Source organism: Amblyraja radiata, chromosome 7 (genome assembly GCF_010909765.2).
Source record: "Amblyraja radiata isolate CabotCenter1 chromosome 7, sAmbRad1.1.pri, whole genome shotgun sequence".
Taxonomy (NCBI): Eukaryota; Metazoa; Chordata; class Chondrichthyes; order Rajiformes; family Rajidae; genus Amblyraja; species Amblyraja radiata.
In genome coordinates, this window is record NC_045962.1 from 86,862,510 (window position 1) to 86,883,408 (window position 20,899).

At 51.4% G+C, this 20,899-nt stretch overlaps 1 protein-coding gene across 1 annotated transcript in view; it reads left to right on the forward strand.

The window, feature by feature from the left end:
* Nucleotides 1-20,899, forward strand: part of obsl1 (obscurin like cytoskeletal adaptor 1) — a gene marked incomplete at its 5' end in the record, with an annotated part of 43,417 nt that continues 22,518 nt past the window's right edge. The window contains 11 exons of the mRNA XM_033023518.1: nucleotides 1-76; nucleotides 1,682-1,957; nucleotides 3,803-4,078; nucleotides 7,042-7,314; nucleotides 9,954-10,226; nucleotides 11,555-11,830; nucleotides 12,506-12,781; nucleotides 15,653-15,928; nucleotides 16,713-16,979; nucleotides 18,241-18,513; nucleotides 20,586-20,852. Of these exons, the coding sequence (XP_032879409.1) occupies nucleotides 1-76; nucleotides 1,682-1,957; nucleotides 3,803-4,078; nucleotides 7,042-7,314; nucleotides 9,954-10,226; nucleotides 11,555-11,830; nucleotides 12,506-12,781; nucleotides 15,653-15,928; nucleotides 16,713-16,979; nucleotides 18,241-18,513; nucleotides 20,586-20,852 (2,809 nt within the window). The remainder of the gene's footprint in view (nucleotides 77-1,681; nucleotides 1,958-3,802; nucleotides 4,079-7,041; nucleotides 7,315-9,953; nucleotides 10,227-11,554; nucleotides 11,831-12,505; nucleotides 12,782-15,652; nucleotides 15,929-16,712; nucleotides 16,980-18,240; nucleotides 18,514-20,585; nucleotides 20,853-20,899) is intronic.

Below are 20,899 nucleotides of genomic sequence, written 5' to 3' on the forward strand. Positions count from 1 at the left end.
GCACTGCCGGACAACCAGGCCCAGGTCACTTTCATCGCCCACGGCGTGCGCGACTCCGCGCTGCTCTACGTCCAAGGTGAGACCGCCGGGGCCACCCACCCCCAACCGGACGTTCGGCCCGTCTAACATCAACTACCCCTCCCATTCCCACACTGTGGCCTTTCATAGAAACATAGACAATAGGTGCAGGAGTAGAGGCCATTCGGCCCTTCGAGCCTGCACCGCCATTCAATATGATCATGGCTGATCATCCAACTCAGTATCCTGTACCTGCCTTCTCTCCATACCCCCTGATCCCTTTAGCCACAAGGGCCACATCTAACTCCCTCTTAAATATAGCCAATGAACTGGCCTCAACTACCTTCTGTGGCAGAGAATTCCACAGATTCACCACTCTCTGTGTGAAAAATGTTTTTCTCCATAGTTCATTGGCTATATTTAAGAGGGAGTTAGATGTGGCCCTTGTGGCTAAAGGGATCAGGGGGTATGGAGAGAAGGCAGGTACAGGATACTGAGTTGGATGATCAGCCATCATCATATTGAACGGCGGTGCTGGCTCGAAGGGCCGAATGGCCTACTCCTGCACCTAATTTCTATGTTTCTATGTTTCTATGAACTGTGGCCTCAACTACCTTCTGTGGCAGAGAATTCCACAGATTCACCACTCTCTGTGTGAAAAATGTATTTCTCATCTCGGTCCTAAAGGATTTCCCCCTTATCCTTAAACTGTGTGACCCCTTGTTCTGGACTTCCCCAACATCGGGAACAATCTTCCTGCATCTAGCCTGTCCGACCCCTTAAGAATTTTGTACGTTTCTATAAGATCCCCTCTCAATCTTCTAAATTCTAGCGAGTACAAGCCGAGTCTATCCAGTCTTTCTTCATATGAAAGTCCCGACATCAGGCCATTCAGCCCATCAAGCAGAATGAGGCCATTCGGCCCATCAAGTCTACTCCACCATGTTAAGGGTTTGGACACGCTATTGGCAGGAAACATGTTCCCGATGTTGGAGGAGTCTGTGGAATTCTCTGCTTCAGAGGCCGGTTCTCTGGATGCTTTCAAGAGGGAGCTAGATAGGGCTCTTAAAGATAGCGGAGTCAGGGTATATGGGGATAAGGCAGGAACGGGGTACTGATTGGGGATGATCAGCCATGATCACATTGAATGGCGGTGCTGGCTCGAAGGGCCGAATGGCCTCCTCCTGCACCTATTGCCTATTGTCTACTCAATCATGGCTGATCTATCTCTCTCCCTCCTAGCCACCATTCTCCTGCCTTCTCGCCCATCGCCTCTAACATGGAGAGCATTCCTCCCATCCCCACCCCTCCCCTCTCTCTCTCTCTCTGTCTCCCCCCACCCCCACTCTCTCTCTCTCTGTCCCAGAATTAGGCCATTCGGCCCATCGAGTCTACTCCGCCATTCAATCACGGCTGATCTTTCTCTCTCTCTCCTCATCTCATTCTCCTGCCTTCTCCCCAAAAACCTCTGACATGGTGACTGTTTGAATGGACGGGGGGATGGGGTGGATGGGGGGATAGGGGGATGGGGGGGTGGTGGAGGATGGGGTGGGTGGGGGGGATGGGGGGATCGGGGGCTGGGGATGGGGGGGGAGCGTGTGATGGGACGGTGCAGAGAGAGATTCCCGCCCGTGTTCACTGCCCCTTTCCTTGGCCGTGCCAGCTGCCCCTGTGACCATCTCGCTGCCCCCGGGGACACAGAGGGACCTGCAGGTGACTGCGCCCGACACCATCGAGCTGAGCTGCCAGGTCTCCAGAGCCGACGCCCGGGTCGACTGGTCCAAGGACGGCCGGGAGCTCGGCCCCAGTGACCAGCTGACCATGGAGACGTCAGGACAGACGAGGAGGCTGGTCGTCCAGTCTAGCCGGACATCCGACTCCGGACAGTACACCTGCCACACCGCCGACAGTGTGGTGACTTTCTGTGTTACTGTATCAGGTAGGGAGGGACCCTCTCATCCAAAACTACACTGGCATTCAGCTTCTTCTTCTGCTTGTGTGTGGCCTACACGGCCTAAAGTTGGACCGCAACTTGTTCTATTTGATCTATTTGGTTGTGCACGCCGGGTTGGTTGCACCAGCCCCTAGAGCTCTATCTAACTCTCTCTTAAATCCATCCAGTGACTTGGCCTCCACTGCCCTCTGTGGCAGGGAATTCCACAAATTCACAACTCTCTGGGTGAAAAAGTTTTTTCTCACCTCAGTCTTAAATGGCCTCCCCTTTATTCTAAGACTGTGGCCCCTGGTTCTGGACTCGCCCAACATTGGGAACATTTTTCCTGCATCTAGCTTGTCCAGTCCTTTTATAATTTTATATGTTTCTATAAGATCTTCCCCTCATCCTTCTAAACTCCAGTGAATACAAGCCTAGTCTTTTCAATCTTTCCTCATATGACAGTCCCGCCATCCCAGGGATCAATCTCGTGAACCTACGCTGCACTGCCTCAATCACAAGGATGTCCTTCCTTAAATTATGAGACCAAAACTGTACACAATACTCCAGGTGTGGTCTCACCAGAGCCCTATACATCTGCGGAAGAACCTCTTTACTCCTATACTGAAATCCTCGTGTTATGAAGGCCAACATTCCATTAGCTTTCTTCACTGCCTGCTGTACCTGCACGCCAACTTTCAGTGACCGGTGTACAAGGACACCCAGGTCTCGCTGCACCTCCCCCTTACCTAACCTAACCCCATTGAGATAAAAAATCTATTTCCAATCTAACTTCAACTCCCCCTCCCCATCCCCACACTGTGACCTCTCTGTCCTGGGCCTCCTCCGTTGTCAGAGTGAGGCCCAGCGCAAATTGGAGGAGCAGCACCTCAATATTTCGCTTGGGCGGCTTACACGTATCAGGCCATTCGGCCCATCAAGCAGAATTAGGCCATTCGGCCCATCGAGTCTACTCCGCCATTCAATCACGGCTGACATGGAGACCGTTCCTCCCACTCCCACCCCAACCCCACCCCCACCTCACTGCCCCCCCCACTCCCGCCCATCCCCACCCCAAATGCATTCTTAAATGACCTCCCCTTTATTCTAAGATTGTGGCCCCTGGTTCCGGACTCGCCCAACATTGGGAATATTTTTCCTGCATCTAGCTTGTCCAGTCCTTCTATAATTTTATATGTTTCTATAAGATACCCCCTCATCCTTCTAAACTCCAGTGAATACAAGCCTAGTCTTATCAATCTATCCTCATATGACAGTCCCGCCATCCCAGGGATCAATCTCGTGAACCTACGCTGCACTGCCTCAATCACAAGGATGTCCTTCCTCAAATTAGGAGACCAAAACTGTACACAATGCTCCACAACTCTCTGGGTGAAAACGGTTTTTTCTCACCTCAGTCTTAAATGGCCCCCCCTTTATTCTAAGACTAAACCCCCTCACAAGGGTTAGATGCGGAGAGGATGTTTCCACTGGTGGGAGAGTCTAGGACCAGAGGCCGCAGCCACAGTATATAAAAGGACGTACCTTTAGAAAAGAGATGAGGAGGAATTTCTTTAGGCAAGGGGTTGGTGAATCTGTGGAATTCATTGCCAGGACGTCGGATCGGGCTGCACGGAGTTGGGGAGGGGAAGTGGGGTGGAGAGGAGGGGAAGGCTGGGAGGGGGGGCGGAGAGAGTTGGGAATGGGATGGGAGGGGAAGGGAAGGGGATGGGGAGTGGTGGAGGATGGGGGAGTGGTGGAGGATGGGGGATGGGGGGGGGAGCGTGTGATGGGACGGTGCAGAGAGAGATGCCCGCCCGTGTTCACTGCCCCTTTCCTTGGCCGTGCCAGCTGCCCCTGTGACCATCTCGCTGCCTCCGGGGACACAGAGGGACCTGCAGGTGACTGCGCCCGACACCATCGAGCTGAGCTGCCAGGTCTCCAGAGCCGACGCCCGGGTCGACTGGTCCAAGGACGGCCGGGAGCTCGGCCCCAGTGACCAGCTGACCCTGGAGACGTCAGGACAGACGAGGAGGCTGGTCGTCCAGTCTAGCCGGACATCCGACTCCGGACAGTACACCTGCCACACCGCCGACAGTGTGGTGACTTTCTGTGTTACTGTATCAGGTAGGGAGGGACCCTCTCTCATCCCAAAACCTACCACTGGGCAATTCAGCTTCTTCTTCTGCTTGTGTGTGGCCTACACGGCCTAAAGTTGTACGCCAACTTGTTCTATTTGATCTATTTGGTCGTGCACGCCGGGTTGGTTGCATTAGTCGAAACAGGGTGGACCCACGTGAAGGTTGCAATCTCCCCACCCCTGGCATTCAGCTGAGGTGGTGAACACAACGGAACTGTTGCTGGAATGTGTTAGCCCAAAGCCGATATCTCACTATGTATCTCTATATCTCAGGAAAGAGGAAATCCCTCCAGGAAATAAAGAGAAAGGAACATACAAGAGCACATCTCCTCTACATCTACCTCTCCCTCTCCTTCCCTCTCCCTCTCCCTCTCCCTCTCCCTCTCCCTCTCCCTCGTCTCTTGCTCTCTCTCTCTCTCTCGTCTCTCTCTCTCTGTCTCTGTCTCTCTCTTGATAAATGATGGTAGGAGAGGAGAAAGAGAGGGGTAAGGTTGGGGGGTGGGGGGGTGGTTATGGGAGAATTCCAAGTTCACACCAAAGATAGACACAGAGTGCCGGAGTAACTCAGCGGGTCAGGCAGCATCTTTGGAGAACATGGATGGGTAACATTTCAGTCTGAAGAAGGATCCCAACCTGAAACGTCACCTATCCATGTTCTCCACAGATGCTTGCCTTACACGATGAGGTTTACTCCAGCACTCTGTGAAACGTCACCTATCCATGTTCCCCACAGATGCTGCCTGACCCGCTGAGTTACTCCAGCACTCTGTGAAACGTCACCTATCCATGTTCTCCACAGATGCTGCCTGACCCGCTGAGTTACTCCAGCATCTGTGTCTTTTTTTGTAAACCAGCTTCTGCAGTTCCTTGTGTCATGGAGTCACACAGTGTGGAAACAGGCCCTTTGACCCAAGCGTTTCACTGTACCTTGGTACACACAATAGACAACAGACAATAGGTGCAGGAGGAGGCCATTCGGCCCTTCGAGCCAGCACCGCCATTCAATGTGATCATGGCTGATCATCCCCAATCAGTACCCCGTTCCTGCCTTCTCCCCATATCCCCTGACTCCGCTATCTTTAAGAGCCCTATCTAGCTCTCTCTTGAAAGCATCCAGAGAACCGGCCTCCACCGCCCTCTGTGAGGCAGAGAATTCCACAGACTCACAACTCTCTGTGAGAAAAAGTGTTTCCTCGTCTCCGTTCTAAATGGCTTACCCCTTATTCTTAAGCTCTTAGGGCTAACGGAGTCAGGGGATATGGGGAGAAGGCAGGAACGGGGTACTGATTGGGGATGATCAGCCATGATCACATTGAATGGCGGTGCTGGCTCGAAGGGCCGAATGGCCTCTACTCCTGCACCTATTGTCTATTGTCTATGTAACTCTATGACTAAGGGAGTATATCCAGTGTTGCATGTGTCATGCAGGAGGAATGGTAGATGATGGGTATGTAAGGAATGTTAATAGACTATGTTAGTGTGAAGGGGAGTGAATTATCATGTCTGCGTGAGTGTTATGAATGACATTACAAGCGGTTCTGCCAAGAGAGATAGACAAAGTGAGACCAGACCCCCCCCCCCCCCCCCCCACCGGTCAGTACCTATTCACGGCACATGGCGTCACTCGACTGTGAGCGTGTGGGTCACTCCAGAAATATCGCCTACATTGGCAACAGTGAAAGGCCGGGTTCGAGTGGACGTGGAGAGGATGTTTCCACTAGTGGGAGAGTCTCGGAACGGAGGGCACGGCCTCAGAATTAAAGGACGTTCCTTTAGGAAGATTTCTTGAGCCAGAGGGTGGTGAATCTGTGGGATTCTTTGCCACAGACGGCTGTGGAAGCCACAAGTCAGTGGATATATTAAGGCAGAGATAGATAGATTCTTGATCAGTGCGGGTGTCAGGGGTTATGGGGAGAAGGCATGAGAATGGGGTTAGGACAAAAGACAATAGACAATAGGTGCAGGAGGAGGCCATTCGGCCCTTCGAGCCAGCACCGCCATTCAATGTGATCATGGCTGATCAACCCCAATCAGTACCCCGTTCCTGCCTTCTCCCCATATCCCCTGACTCCGCTATCTTTAAGAGTCCAAAGGGGGATAGATCAGCCATGATTGAATGGCGGTGTAGACTTGATGGGCCAAATGGCCTAATTCTGCTCCTATGTCTTAAGGTTAAATATAATAACTCTCAGAAAAATCTAATAACCCATATCAGGTGGACAAAAATGCTGGAGAAACTCAGCGGGTGAGGCAGCATCTATGGAGCGAAGGAATAGGTGACGTTTCGGGTCGAGACCCTTCTTCAGACTGATGTGGGGGAGGGGGGGGGGCGGAAAGAAGAAAGGAAGAGGCGGAGACAGTGGGCTGTGGGGGAGCTGGGAAGGGGAGGGGAAGGAGGGAGAAAGCAGGGACTACCTGAAATTGGAGAAGTCAATGTTCATACCGCTGGGGTGTAAACTACCCAAGCGAAATATGAGGTGCTGCTCCTCCAATTTGCGGTGGGACTCACTCTGGCCACGGAGGAGGCCCAGGACAGAAAGGTCGGATTGGGAATGGGAGGGGAGTTGAAGTGCTGAGCCACCGGGAGATCAGGTTGGTTATTGCGAACTGAGCGGAGGTGTTGGGCGAAGCGATCGCCAAGCCTGCGCTTGGTCTCACCGATGTAGAGCAGCTGACACCTAGAGCAGCGGATGCAGTAGATGAGGTTGGAGGAGGTGCAGGTGAACCTCTGCCTCACCTGGAAAGACTGCCTGGGTCCTTGGATGGTCAATAATAAATTAAATTAATAATCAGCAATTGGTTTCCAGGCTGCTTGTACTTAGGAAGTTATGAAGTTATGAAACGCAGGCTGGGACATATTGGTCAAGTTGGGCCGAAGGGCCTGTTTCCACACTGTATCGCTCCATGATTCTATCCCTCTCTCTACCGACTGACCCGTGTGTCTGCCCAGAGCCGCCGGTGAGGATAGTGAACGCAACCGATGACACCAGGGCAGAGTACCAGACGTCTGACCGGATCGTCCTGAGCTGCGAGCTGTCTCGGCCCAACGCCCAGGTGACCTGGTACAAAGACGGGCTGGAGGTGGAGGGGGACGGCAACGTAACCACCGTGGGCCACGGGGCGCACCGCAGTCTCGTCGTCCAGTCCGCCCAGGCCGAGGACTCCGGGGAATACGTCTGTGACGCCGGGGATGACTCCATCTTTTTCGACATCACCGTCAAAGGTCAGATATCAAGTCAGTCTCTCACCTCCAAGATGGCGGTCAGGCTCAGTCTCTCGTCTCCAAAATGGCGGTCAAACTCACTCTCACCTCCAAAATGGCGGCCATCTCACTCACACCTCCAAGATGCCGGTCAAACTCACTCTCACCTCCAAGATGGCGGCCAAACCCAGCCTCTCACCTCCAAGATGGCGGCCAGACTCAGTTTCTCAGTTCCAAGATGGCGGACAAACCCAGTCTCTCACCTCCAAGATGGCGGCCAAACCCGGGCGACTATATTTTTTTAAACCAAAAATAATTAATTAAATTATTTACAATAATATGTACAGCATGAAATAAATCAAAACAAAGCTCACCACCATAATATGTCAAACCAATATTCTTCAATACTAAATAATAATAATAATAATAATAATAGTATCTTTTTATTGTCATTGCACGTCAGTGCAACGAGATTTAGTCTGCAGCTTCCAACCGATGTAAACGAAAAGTAAAATAGATAAATAAGCTGTGTGTCGTGACCATCCGAGGGAGAGAGTCCAGGGGGGTGGGGGGGGGGGCACTCAGCGGGGCCGGCTCAGAGCCGCTATAGCTCTGGGAATGAAGCTGTTCCTGAGTCTGGAGGTTCTATACTATTATATACTATTATCTAACTATATCACCATTATATCAGACAATAGACAACAGGTGCAGGAGGAGGCCATTCGGCCCTTCGAGCCAGCACCGCCATTCAATGTGATCATGGCTGATCATCCCCAATCAGTACCCCGTTCCTGCCTTCTCCCCATATCCCCTGACTCCGCTATCTTTAAGAGCCCTATCTAGCTCTCTCTTGAAAGTATCCAGAGAACCGGCCTCCACCGCCCTCTGTGAGGCAGAGAATTCCACAGACTCACCACTCTCTGGGTGAAAAAGTGTTTCCTCGTCTCCGTTCTAAATGGCTTACCCCTTATTCTTAAACTGTGGCCCCTGGTTCTGTACTCCCCCAACATCGGGAACGTGTTTCCTGCCTCTAGCGTGTCCAAACCCTTAATAATGTTATATGTTTCAATGAGATGCCCTCTCATCCTTCTAAACTCCAGAGTGTACAAGCCCAGCCGCTCCATTCTCTCAGCGTATGACAGTCCCGCCATCCCGGGAATTGACTATTTAAATTTAATGGGCTGCCGACCGACGGACGGGGCCACGGGCGAGGTGCTGCTGCTGCACTCCATGGGATGCACTACGTCGGGACGGGCGACCCGACAGTAGCAGCGGTCAAATACGGGACAAACCAATTTAGCCCAAATATAGGGGATGTCCCGGCTAATACGGGACAGTTGGCTACCCCCGCCGAGTCCGCGCCGACCAGCGATCCCCGCACATTAACATCATCCTACACACATTGGGGAACATTTACGTTTTGATAGTATACGTGATGGGCTGAAGGGCCTGGGGGCTGGAGCTGTGCTTGTGCAGCCAGTGTGAGTGGCGGCGGGGTTTACATAGAAACATAGAAAATAGAAAATAGGTGCAGGAGGAGGCCATTCGGCCCTTCGAGCCAGCACCGCTATTCATTGTGATCATGGCTGATCGTCCCCTATCAATAACCCGTGCCTGCCTTCTCCCCATATCCCTTGACTCCACTAGCCCCTAGAGCTCTATCTAACTCTCTCTTAAATCCATCCAGTGACTTGGCCTCCACTGCCCTCTGTGGCAGGGAATTCCATAAATTCACAACTCTCTGGGTGAAAAGTTTTTTCTCACCTCAGTCTTAAATGACCTCCCCTTTATTCTAAGACTGTGGCCCCTGGTTCTGGACTCGCCCAACATTGGGAACATTTTTCCTGCATCTAGCTTGTCCAGTCCTTTTATAATTTTATATGTTTCTATAAGATCTCCCCTCATCCTTCTAAACTCCAGTGAATACAAGCCTAGTCTTTTCAATCTTTCCTCATATGACAGTCCCGCCATCCCAGGGATCAATCTCGTGAACCTACGCTGCACTCCCTCAATCACAAGGATGTCCTTCCTCAAATTAGGAGACCAAAACTGTACACAATACTCCAGATGTGGTCTCACCAGAGCCCTATACAACTGCAGAAGAACCTCTCTACTCCTATACTGAAATCCTCTTGTTATGAAGGCCAACATTCCATTAGCTTTCTTCACTGCCTGCTGTACCTGCACGCCAACCTTTAGTGACCGGTGTACAAGGACACACAGGTCTCGCTGTACCTCCCCCTTACCTAACCTAACCCCGTTGAGATAATAATCTGCCCCCTTGTTTTTGCCACCAAAGTGGATAACCTCACATTTATCTATATTATACTGCATCTGCCACGTATCTGCCCACTCACTCAACCTGTCCAGGTCACCCTGCAACCTCCTAATATCCCCTTCACAGTTCACACTGCCACCCAGCTTTGTGTCATCCGCAAACTTGCTAGTGTTGCTCCTAATTCCCTCTTCCAAATCATTAATATATATGGTAAACAGTTGCAGCACCAACACCGAGCCTTGCGGCACTCCACTCGCCACTGCCTGCCATTCTGTAAAGGACCCGTTCACTCCTACTCGTTGCTTCCGGTCTGCCAACCAATTTTCTATCCATGTCAACACCCTACCCCCATTCACTAACGCTGCTATCCCTTGTGTTGTAGATCCACGGGTGACACTGCGAGGCGTGGAGCAGGCGGCACGCACGCAGTACCAGAGCGGAGACTCGGTGGAGCTGAGCTGCGAGGTGTCCCACGCCGGCGCTGAGGTCAAGTGGTCCAAGGACGGCCAGGGAGTGGACCAGGCGCCGGGGGTGGAGGTGCGGGCCCAGGGGGCCCACAGGAGGCTGCTCATTCCCCACTGCTCCCCCGAACACAGCGGGGTCTACGCCTGCCAGACCACGGGCGACTCTCTCTCCTTCAACATCGCCGTGGCCGGTGAGATCACGGGACGGGGAGCGGCGTGTGGCGGGCGTTGGTCGGCGCTGGGCCTGCACTCGCTGGAGTGTAGAAGGATGAGTGGGGACCTCGTTGAAACTTACGGAATAGTGAAAGGCCTGGATGGAGTGGATGTGGAGAGGATGTTTCCACTAGTGGGAGATTCGAGGACCAGAGGGCACAGCCTCAGAATTAAAGGATGTTCCTTTAAGAAGGAGATGAGGAGGAATTTCTTTCGGTTGACAAAAGTGCTGGTGAAACTCAGCGGGTGAGGCGGCATGTATGGAGCGAAGGGTTGAGACCCTTCTTCAGGCTGATTCAGAGAGAGTAATTTCTTTAGCCAGAGGGTGGTGAATCTGTGGAATTCTTTGCCACAGACGGCTGTGGAGGCCACAAGTCAGTGGATATTTTTTAAGGCGGAAATAGATCGATTCTTGATCAGTGCGGGTGTCAGGGGTTATGTGGAGAAGGCAGGAGAATGGGGTTAGGAGGGAGAGATAGATCAGCCATGATTGAATGGCAGAGTAGACTAGATGGGCCGAATGGCCTAATTCTGCTCCTATCACATGACCTTATAACATATAAACCAATGCAAATGCTTGTAATTTGTTGAGAGCGCAGAGATACAGTTGGTCGAGTTCACAACTGCGACGAGGATGTTGTCAGGACCAGAGCGTCTGAGCGGCTGGGCTTGTACACTCTGGAGTTTAGAAGGATGAGAGGAAATCTCATTGAAACATATAAGATTATTAAGGGTTTGGACACGCTAGAGGCAGGAAACATGTTCCCGATGTTGGGGGAGTCCAGAACCAGGGGCAACACACAGTTTAAGAATAAGGGGTAAGCCATTTAGAACGGAGACGAGGAAACACTTTTTCTCACAGAGAGTTGTGAGTCTGTGGAATTCTCTGCCTCAGAGGGCGGTGGAGGCCGGTTCTCTGGATACTTTCAAGAGAGAGCTAGATAGGGCTCTTAAAGATAGCGGAGTCAGGGGATATGGGGAGAAGGCAGGAACAGGGTACTGATTGGGGATGATCAGCCATGATCACATTGAATGGCGGTGCTGGCTCGAAGGGCCGAATGGCCTCCTCCTGCACCTATTGTCTGTTGTCTATATCCCTCTAAACCTAAAATCGACACAAAATGCTGGAGTAACTCAGCGGGACAGGCAGCATCTCTTGATAGAAGGACGTTTCAGGTCAAGACCCTTCTTCAGTGAGAGTCGGGGGAGAGGGAGACACAGAGATAAGGAAGGGCAAGGTGTGAAAACGAGACATCAAAGGGGATGAGGGAGGCACATTGTCTATTGTCTTTGCTTCGTGCTACAGAGCCACCGGCACGTATAACGCGCCCCGCCCAGCGCGCCACGGAGCTGAGGTATCTGACCGGTGAAGACATCCTCCTGGAGTGCGAGGTGTCCCGAGCGGATGCGGAGGCCAAGTGGTACAAGGACGGGGAGAAGGTGGACGAGAGTGGACGGACATCGGGCGGGGGCGCGGGGTCAGCGCGGACCCTGGCGGTCAAGGGAGCAGAGCCGGCAGACTCCGGGGAGTACCTGTGCGACATCCGTGACGACAGCGTTGTGTTCAGGGTCTTCGTGGAAGGTAATGTTGGCCTTTATAACAAGAGGAATCGAATATAGGAGCAAAGAGGTCCTTCTGCAGTTGTACAGGACCCTAGTGAGACCACACCTGGAGTATTGTGCGCAGTTTTGGTCCCCTAATTTGAGGAAGGGCATTCTTGCTATTGAGGGAGTGCAGCGTAGGTTTACAAGGTTAATTCCCGGGATGGCGGGACTGTCATATGCTGAGAGAATGGAGCAGCTGGGCTTGTACACTCTGGAGTTTAGAAGGATGAGAGGGTATCTTATTGAAACATATAAGATTGTTAAGGGTTTGGACACGCTAGAGGCAGGAAACATGTTCCCGATGTTGGGGGAGTCCAGAACCAGGGGCCACACACAGTTTAAGAATAAGGGGTAAGCCATTTCCAACGGAGACGAGGAAACACTTTTTCTCACACAGAGTTGTAAGTCTGTGGAATTCTCTGCCTCAGAGGGCGGTGGAGGCCGGTTCTCTAGATGCTTTCAAGAGAGAGCTAGATAGGGCTCTTAAAGTTAGCGGAGTCAGGGGATATGGGGAGAAGGCAGGAACGGGGTACTGATTGGGGATGATCAGCCATGATCACATTGAATGGCGGTGCTGGCTCGAAGGGCCGAATGGCCTCTACTCCTGCACCTATTGTCTATTGACTATTGACCCCTGGCCTCTCCTCCACAGACCCGCCGGTGACCATTGTCGGAAGCAACAGGATCTCGGAGGTCCAGAGTTTCACCGAGTGCGAGACCATCGCCATGACCTGCGAGCTGTCCCACCCCGACGTCCAGGTCCGTTGGTACCGAGACGGGATCGAGCTGCTGGACGGGGAGAAGACCAGGATCGAGGGGCGGGGGCTGACCCGGGAGCTGATGGTCTTTGACTCCGAGCCCAGCGACTCCGGGGAATACGTCTGTGATGCCGGCAATGACAGGCTGATCTTCAAAGTGACCGTCACAGGTACCTTGAGCTAACGCACACACACTGGTCACTGCACCGATAATGTTGAACTCATTTCCTGCAGCAAGGATTTGTGTCGCATTTGGAAAGAACTATACTAAGTGTTCACACGGGAGGGGTGGTCCCCCAACGCAATATTCCACCTCTCCACCAATTCCAATATTGGTGGCCAGTGGGGGGGGGAGGGGGGCTTTCTGGGGCACTAGTATGGGTGTTGTGGGCCGAAGGGACAGGTTTCCAGTGGGCTAGTATGGACATTGTGGGCCGAATGGATTCTTGGACTGGCAGCTCAGTCACTCAGGCCTGGTGGGCTGGCAGTTCAGTCACACAGGGCTGGTGCGCTGGCAGTTCACACGGCTATTCCTTGAAATCCCATTTCAAGCAGAGTGCAGGCCACCAAATTCAATTTCATAGCATTTCAAGCAGAGTGCAGGCCACCACATTCAATTTCATAGCATTTCAAGCAGAGTGCAGGCCACCACATTCAATTTCATAGCATTTCAAGCAGAGTGCAGGCCACCACATTCAATTTCATAGCATTTCAAGCAGAGTGCAGGCCACCACATTCAATTTCATAGCATTTCAAGCAGAGTGCAGGCCACCACATTCAATTTCATAGCATTTCAAGCAGAGTGCAGGCCACCACATTCAATTTCATAGCATTTCAAGCAGAGTGCAGGCCACCAAATTCAATTTCATAGCATTTCAAGCAGAGTGCAGGCCACCAAATTGCCAAACAACTCATTGCATTGTCATTAAGGGCTAACAAATCATTTATTGCAAGTACATTGCAGACTCACAGTTCAGTTGATTCACAGCTTAGAATCACAGTTGTGGTCTCTCCCTCGCGATCTTCCAGAGTGGCTGACTCACGTCCAGTTTTATAGTGCCATATTTTAATAAAGGATCAAAAGAAATTTATTCAGTATTACAAATACGTTTGGTGGAAAGCATCTTGTCCAGGAATATTACAATCTGGTTTGGGAATTGCTCTGCCCAGGACAAGAAGGCTCTGCAGAGAGTAGTGTGCGTTCGGCCGAACGCACTATGGGAACTTCACTCGCCCCCCTGCAGGAACTATACATCAGGAGGTGCAACTCCAGAGCCAACAATATCATGGGAGACCCCTTCCACCCCAGCAACGGACTGTTCCAGCTGCTACGGTCAGGCAAACGCCTCCGTTGCCATGCGGTGAGAATGGAGAGGTTGAGAAGGAGTTTCTTCCCAGAGGCCATTCGGACTGTAAACGCCTATCTCACCAGGGACTAACTTTACTGAACGTTTTTCCTTCCGTTATTTGTTATGTAAAAGAATATGTGTGTTTATGATTGTGTTTATAGTTTGTTTGGTTGTTTGTTTGTTTGTCTTTTTGCACAAAGTCCGCGAGCATCGCCACTTTCATTTCACTGCACATCTCGTATGTGTATGTGACAAATAAACTTGACTTGACTTGACTTACAAAACAAGAACAGTAAGAGTTCTTCCGACATTATCAGCGGTGGTACGTACTTCAATAGCGTTGTATGTGGTAGTGTTTACCAAACTGTCAGTATACCCGACACTAGTGGAAACATCCTCTCCACATCCACTCTACCCAGGCCTTTCACTGTTTGCTAAGTTTCAATGAGGACCCCCCCTTTCATCCTTCTAAACTCCAGCGAAACTTCTAAACTTCAGGCCCAGTGCCGTCAAACGCTCATCATATATTAACTAACCCACTCTAACCCACCCTTGAGGCACTTTCCCTTGCAACCGCAGGAGATGCCACACTTGTCACTTTACCTCCCCCCTGGACTCCATCCAAGGACCCAAGCAGTCGCTCCAGGTGAGGCAGAGGTTCACCTGCATCTCCTCCAACCTCATCTATTGCATCCGCTGCTCTAGGTGTCAGCTGCTCTACATCGGTGAGACCAAGCGTAGGCTTGGCGATCGTTTCGCCCAACACCTCCGCTCAGTTCGCAATAACCAACCAGAGGCTCAGCACTTCAACTCCCCCTCCCTTCCTGTCCTGGGCCTCCTCCACTGTCAGAGTGAGGCCCAGCGCAAATTGGAGGAGCAGCACCTCATATTTCGCTTGGGTAGTTTACACCCCAGCGGTATGAACATTGACTTCTCTAACTTCAAGTAACCCTTGCTTTCCCTCTCTCTTTCTGATTGTTTGCAATAGACAATAGACAGTAGACAATAGGTGCAGGAGTAGGCCATTCAGTCACCTTCCCTTCAGCTAACAATGAACCATTCAACATTTCCTTGACCATCATCCTCTTTGATCCCTCGTTTTCACACCACACCCTTCCATATCTCCAGACTCCCTCTCCCCCTACTCTCAGTCCGAAGAAGGGTGTCAATCTGGAGTCAGGGGATATGGGGAGAAGGCAGGAACGGGGTTCTGATTGGGGACGATCAGCCATGACTGAGGTGAGGAAAAACTTTTTCACCCAGAGAGTTGTGAATTTGTGGAATTCCCTGCCACAGAGGGCAGTGGAGGCCAAGTCACTGGATGGATTTAGGAGAGAGTTAGATAGAGCTCTAGGGGCTAGTGGAGTCAAGGGGATATGGGGAGAAGGCAGGCACGGGTTATTGATTGGGGACGATCAGCCATGATCACAATGAATAGCGGTGCTGGCTCGAGGGGCCGAATGGCCTACTCCTGCATATATTGTCTATTGAAACATCACCTATTCCTTCTCTCCAGAGATGCTGCCTGTCCCGTTGAGTTACTCCAGCACTTTGTGTCTATCTTCAGTGTAGACCAGCATCTGCAGTTCCTTCCTACACTATCCATGTACCAGCTTCTCAAACGTGGCCATGTTTCCTGCAATGGTCTTTGTGTCTCCTCCCCCCCCCCTCCTCTCCCCCCCCCCTCCACAGAGGCGGCGGTGGTCTTCACCAACAAGGGGAAGCTTCCAGAAGAGGTGGAGGCCAGCGAGGGCGGGAAGGCAGTGTTGGCGGCCATCGTGTCCAAGGAGGGCGTTGACGTGACCTGGTATCGACACAAGGAGGCCCTGGGCCCCAGCGACAAGAACGAGCTCAGGAACGAGTCTCGTGTTCACAGTCTCAGCCTCAAGGACGTGCAGAGAGAAGATTCCGGACTCTACCTCTGCCGCTCGACCGACGATGAGATGATGTTCAACGTGACCGTCACAGGTAGCGGTGGGGGGAGGGGGGGGAATAGGACTGTGTGGGGGAGGGGGCGGGGGGGAGGGGTGACTGACCTTATTGTGGTCCTATCATTTATGACATGACCTCATGACTAAACTCAACTACACTAGACCAGACCAGTCTAGACTACACTAGACTAGACGAGACGAGAATAGACCAGTCTAGACCACACTACATGACATTCGACTAGACGACACGATTAGACAAGTCTAGACTACATTAGACTGCACTAGACTAGACGAGACTAGACAAGTCTAGACTATACGACACTAGACTATATGACACTAGACTAGACGACATGAGACTAGACCAGTCTAGACACCACTACACGACACTGGACTAGACAAGACTAGACCAGTCTAGACTACACTAGACAAGACTAGATGAGACTAGACAAGTCTAGACTATACGACACTAGACTATATGACACTAGACTAGACGACATGAGACTAGACCAGTCTAGACACCACTACACGACACTGGACTAGACAAGACTAGACCAGTCTAGACTACACTAGACAAGACTAGATGAGACTAGACAAGTCTAGACTATACGACACTAGACTATATGACACTAGACTAGACGACATGAGACTAGACCAGTCTAGACACCACTACACGACACTGGACTAGACAAGACTAGACCAGTCTAGACTACACTACACTAGACTAGACGAGACTAGACCAGTCTAGACTACACTAGACAAGACTAGACGAGACTAGACCAGTCTAGACAACACTAGACTTCATTCTCTCTGTGTGGTTGCAGAGCTCCCCCTGCTGTTCGTGCTGAGACTTGCGGATGTGAGTGTCCAGAGTGGTGGAGCGGTCACTCTGTGGTGTGAGCTGACCAAGGCCAAGGGAGACGTGGTGTGGCTGAAGGACGGCGGGGAGGTATGGCCGGGCCGCGGGAGGGTGATCCGTGCGGAGGGTCGCCTACGGTCCCTCACCCTGACACAGGCCGCCCTGGAGGACCAAGGGGAGTACGTGTGTGAGAGCAAGGATGACAGCACGGCAGCTCGGGTCACCGTCAGCGGTTAGTACTGATCCCCCCCCCCACCCCCTGGCCACTGACACTGACCCCCTCCCCACACCTCACTGCACCCCTCCCTCCGCATCCCTCACCTCTCACCCCTCACCCCTCACCCCTCCATCCGCACCCCTCACCCCTCACCCCTCCATCCGCACCCCTCACCTCTCACCCCTCACCCCCTTCTGACCCTCTCCCCACCTCTCACTTCCCACCCCTCACATAGAAACATAGACAATAGGTGCAGGAGGAGGCCATTCGGCCCTTCGAGCCAGCACCACCATTCAATGTGATCATGGCTGATCATCCCCAATCAGTACCCCGTTCCTGCCTTCTCCCCATATCCCCTGACTCCGCTATCTTTAAGAGCACTATCTAGCTCTCTCTTGAAAGCATCCAGAGAACCTGCCTCTGAGGCAGAGAATTCCACAGACTCACCACTCTCTGTGAGAAAAAGTGTTTCCTCGTCTCCGTTCTAAATGGCTTACCCCTTATTCTTAAACTGTGTGGCCCCTGGTTCTGGACTCCCCCAACATCGGGAACATGTTTCCTGCCTCTAGCGTGTCCAAGCCCTTAACAATCTTATATGTTTCAATGAGATGTCCTCTCATCCTTCTAAACTCCAGAGTGTACAAGCCCAGCCGCTCCATTCTCTCAGCATATGACAGTCCCGCCATCCCGGGAATTAACCTTGTAAACCTACGCTGCACTCCCTCAATAGCAAAACAGTAAGATATTCATCCAGACTTCTTCTTGTTAAGTACATTTTAATCTAATTCATGGTCATATTCCAGCATGTGGCTCCGAAATGGTAGAATAATATTGATAATAATAATACATTTATTTGTATAACACAATTTCCGACACTTCCCCACCATTCCTTGACATCACTGTACAACTGCAGAAGGACCTCTTTGCTCCTCTGCTCAACACCTCTTGTTATAAAGGCCAACATGCCATTCGCTTTCTTCACTGCCTGCTGTACCTGCATGCCTACTTTCATAGACTGATGTACAAGGACCCCCAGATCCCCTTTTCCCAACTTGACGCCATTTGGATAATAATCTGCCTTCCTGTTTTTGCTACCAAAGTGGATAACCTCACATTTATCCGCATCAAACTGCATCTGCCATGCATCTGCCCACTCACCCAACCTGTCCAAGTCACCCTGCATTCTCATCGCATCCTCCTCACAGTTCCACCCAGCTTGTGTCATTTGCTAATGTTACTTTGAATCATTGTTGTATATTGTAAATTGTGTTTTCAGTGGCGCGCGTGGTGGAGTTTATCACGGACCTGCAGAGCGTGACGGTGCTGGAAGGCGACACGGCCAAGTTCACGTGCGTGGTGACGCCGGAGGACGTGCGGCTGGCGTGGAGGGTGAACGACGCAGAGGTCGGGCCCGATGATGACGAGTACCTGGCCTCCCACAACGGCCTGTGCCACACTCTGCTGGTCCGAGCCTGCCGGGCCGGACAGGGGGCCAAAGTGGTGGCGGAGGCCGAGGGAGTCTTCTCCAGTGCCAACCTCCGCGTGCAAGGTAGGAAGGACCCCGGCTTTTTTTTAAAAAGCAAAAAATAATTTACTCAATGACCATACAAAATAAATTTTGAATTTTAGACAATGGACAATAGGTGCAGGAATAGAGGCCATTCGATCCTTCGAGCCAGCACCGCCATTCAATGTGATCATGGCTGATCATCCCCAATCAGTACCCTGTTCCTGCCTTCTCCCCATATCCCCTGACTCCGCTATCTTTAAGAGCCCTATCTAGCTCTCTCTTGAAAGCATCTAGAGAACCGGCCTCCACCGCCCTCTGAGGCAGAGAATTCCACAAATTCACCACTCTCTGTGTGAAAAAGTGTTTCCTCGTCTTCGTTCTAAATGGCTTACCCCTTATTCTTAAACTGCGTGTGGCCCCTGGTTCTGGACTCCCCCAACATCGGGAACATGTTTCCTGCCTCTAGCGTGTCCAAGCCCTTAATAATCTTATATGTTTCAATGAAATGCCCTCTCATCTTTCTAAACTCCAGAGTGTACAAGCCCAGCCGCTCCATTCTCTCAGCATATGACAGTCCCGCCATCCCGGGAATTAACCTTGTGAACCTACGCTGCACTCCCTCAACAGCAAGAATGTCCTTCCTCAAATTAGGGGACCAAAACTGCACACAGTATGGTTCTGGACTCCCCCTAGAATAATAATAACATTGTCCATTTGTTCCTACCGGGGACCAAACATTGGGAGAAGAATGGAACACAGGGGAGAGGCAAGACTTTGCATTCCAACACAGTGAGGAGGAGATAATAATAATAATAATAATAATAATATATTTTATAGTCATTGCACAAAGTGCAACGAGATTTGATTTGCAGCTTCCATCTGACGTCATAACTTAAATAACTAATATAATTTAGGTTTAGGTACCCCGAGAACATGGATTGTAAAAAGAACATTACAACATATAGTATAGAAGTTGGAGTATAGAAGTTGGGATGTAATGTTAAAATTGTACAAGGCATTGGTGAGACCAATTCTGGAGTATGGTGTACAATTTTGGTCGCCTAATTATAGGAAGGATGTCAACAAAATAGAGAGAGTACAGAGGAGATTTACTAGAATGTTGCCTGGGTTTCAGCAACTAAGTTACAGAGAAAGGTTGAACAAGTTAGGGCTTTATTCTTTGGAGCGCAGAAGGTTAAGGGGGGACTTGATAGAGGTCTTTAAAATGATGAGAGGGATAGACAGAGTTGACGTGGATAAGCTTTTCCCACTGAGAGTAGGGAAGATTCAAACAAGAGGACATGACTTGAGAATTAAGGGACAGAAGTTTAGGGGTAACATGAGGGGGAACTTCTTTACCCAGAGAGTGGTAGCTGTGTGGAATGAGCTTCCAGTGAAGGTGGTGGAGGCAGGTTCGATTTTATAATTTAAAAATAAATTGGATAGTTATATGGACGGGAAAGGAATGGAGGATTATGGTCTGAGCGCAGGTAGATGGGACTAGGGGAGAGTAAGTGTTCGGCACGGACTAGAAGGGCCGAGATGGCCTGTTTCCGTGCTGTAATTGTTATATGGTTATATGGTAACAGTAAAATAGTCAAAACAGTTCAAACAGACTAAAGTGCAGATGTGTCTGTGTGACGTGACCATCCAAGGGAGACAGACCAGGGGGGTGGGGGGCACTCAGCAGGGCCGGTTCAGAGCCGCTATAGCTCTGGGAATGAAGCTGTTCCTGAGTCTGGAGGTTCGGGCGTAGAAGGCCTTGTAACGTCTGCCGGAGGGAAGTAGTTTGAACAGTCCATTACAAGGGTGTGAGGAGTCTTTATGGATGGTGAGGGCCTTCCTGAGGCACCGTGTGTGGTAGATGCCCTCCAAGGCTGGTAGCTGTGTCCCAATAATCCACTGCGCTCTGTGGACGACGCGCTGAAAAGCTCTCCTCTCCGCCTCCGTGCAGCTGAGATACCACACAGAGATTCAGATGTTTGTGTGAATTAATTTGTTTATGTGTCTTGTGGAAATAGTTTCTTTTTGTATGGCTGTGGAAACATATGGAGTGTTGTTCGAGGTTCAAATGACAATGAATAAAAATCTTGAATCTTGAATGCCACCAGAGGCCCAGCTGGTGTTCACCAGGAAGATGTCGAGCCTGGGGGTGGAGGAGCTACAGGAGGCCAGGTTCCAGGTGGAGGTGAGCTGTGAGACTGCGGAGGTGCGGTGGATGCGGCAGGGAGTGGTGGTGCAGGCCACGGACCGGCTGCTCCTGCAGCGGGACGGCAGGGCGCGGGCGCTGACCATCGCCGCGGCAACCGCCGCTGACCGGGGCACCTACCGCTGCGAGACGCTGCACGACTGGACGCAGGCCAAGCTGAGCGTGGAGCGTAAGTGGGCCCAGAACACTATCCTGGGGGACATCAGCCATTGAATG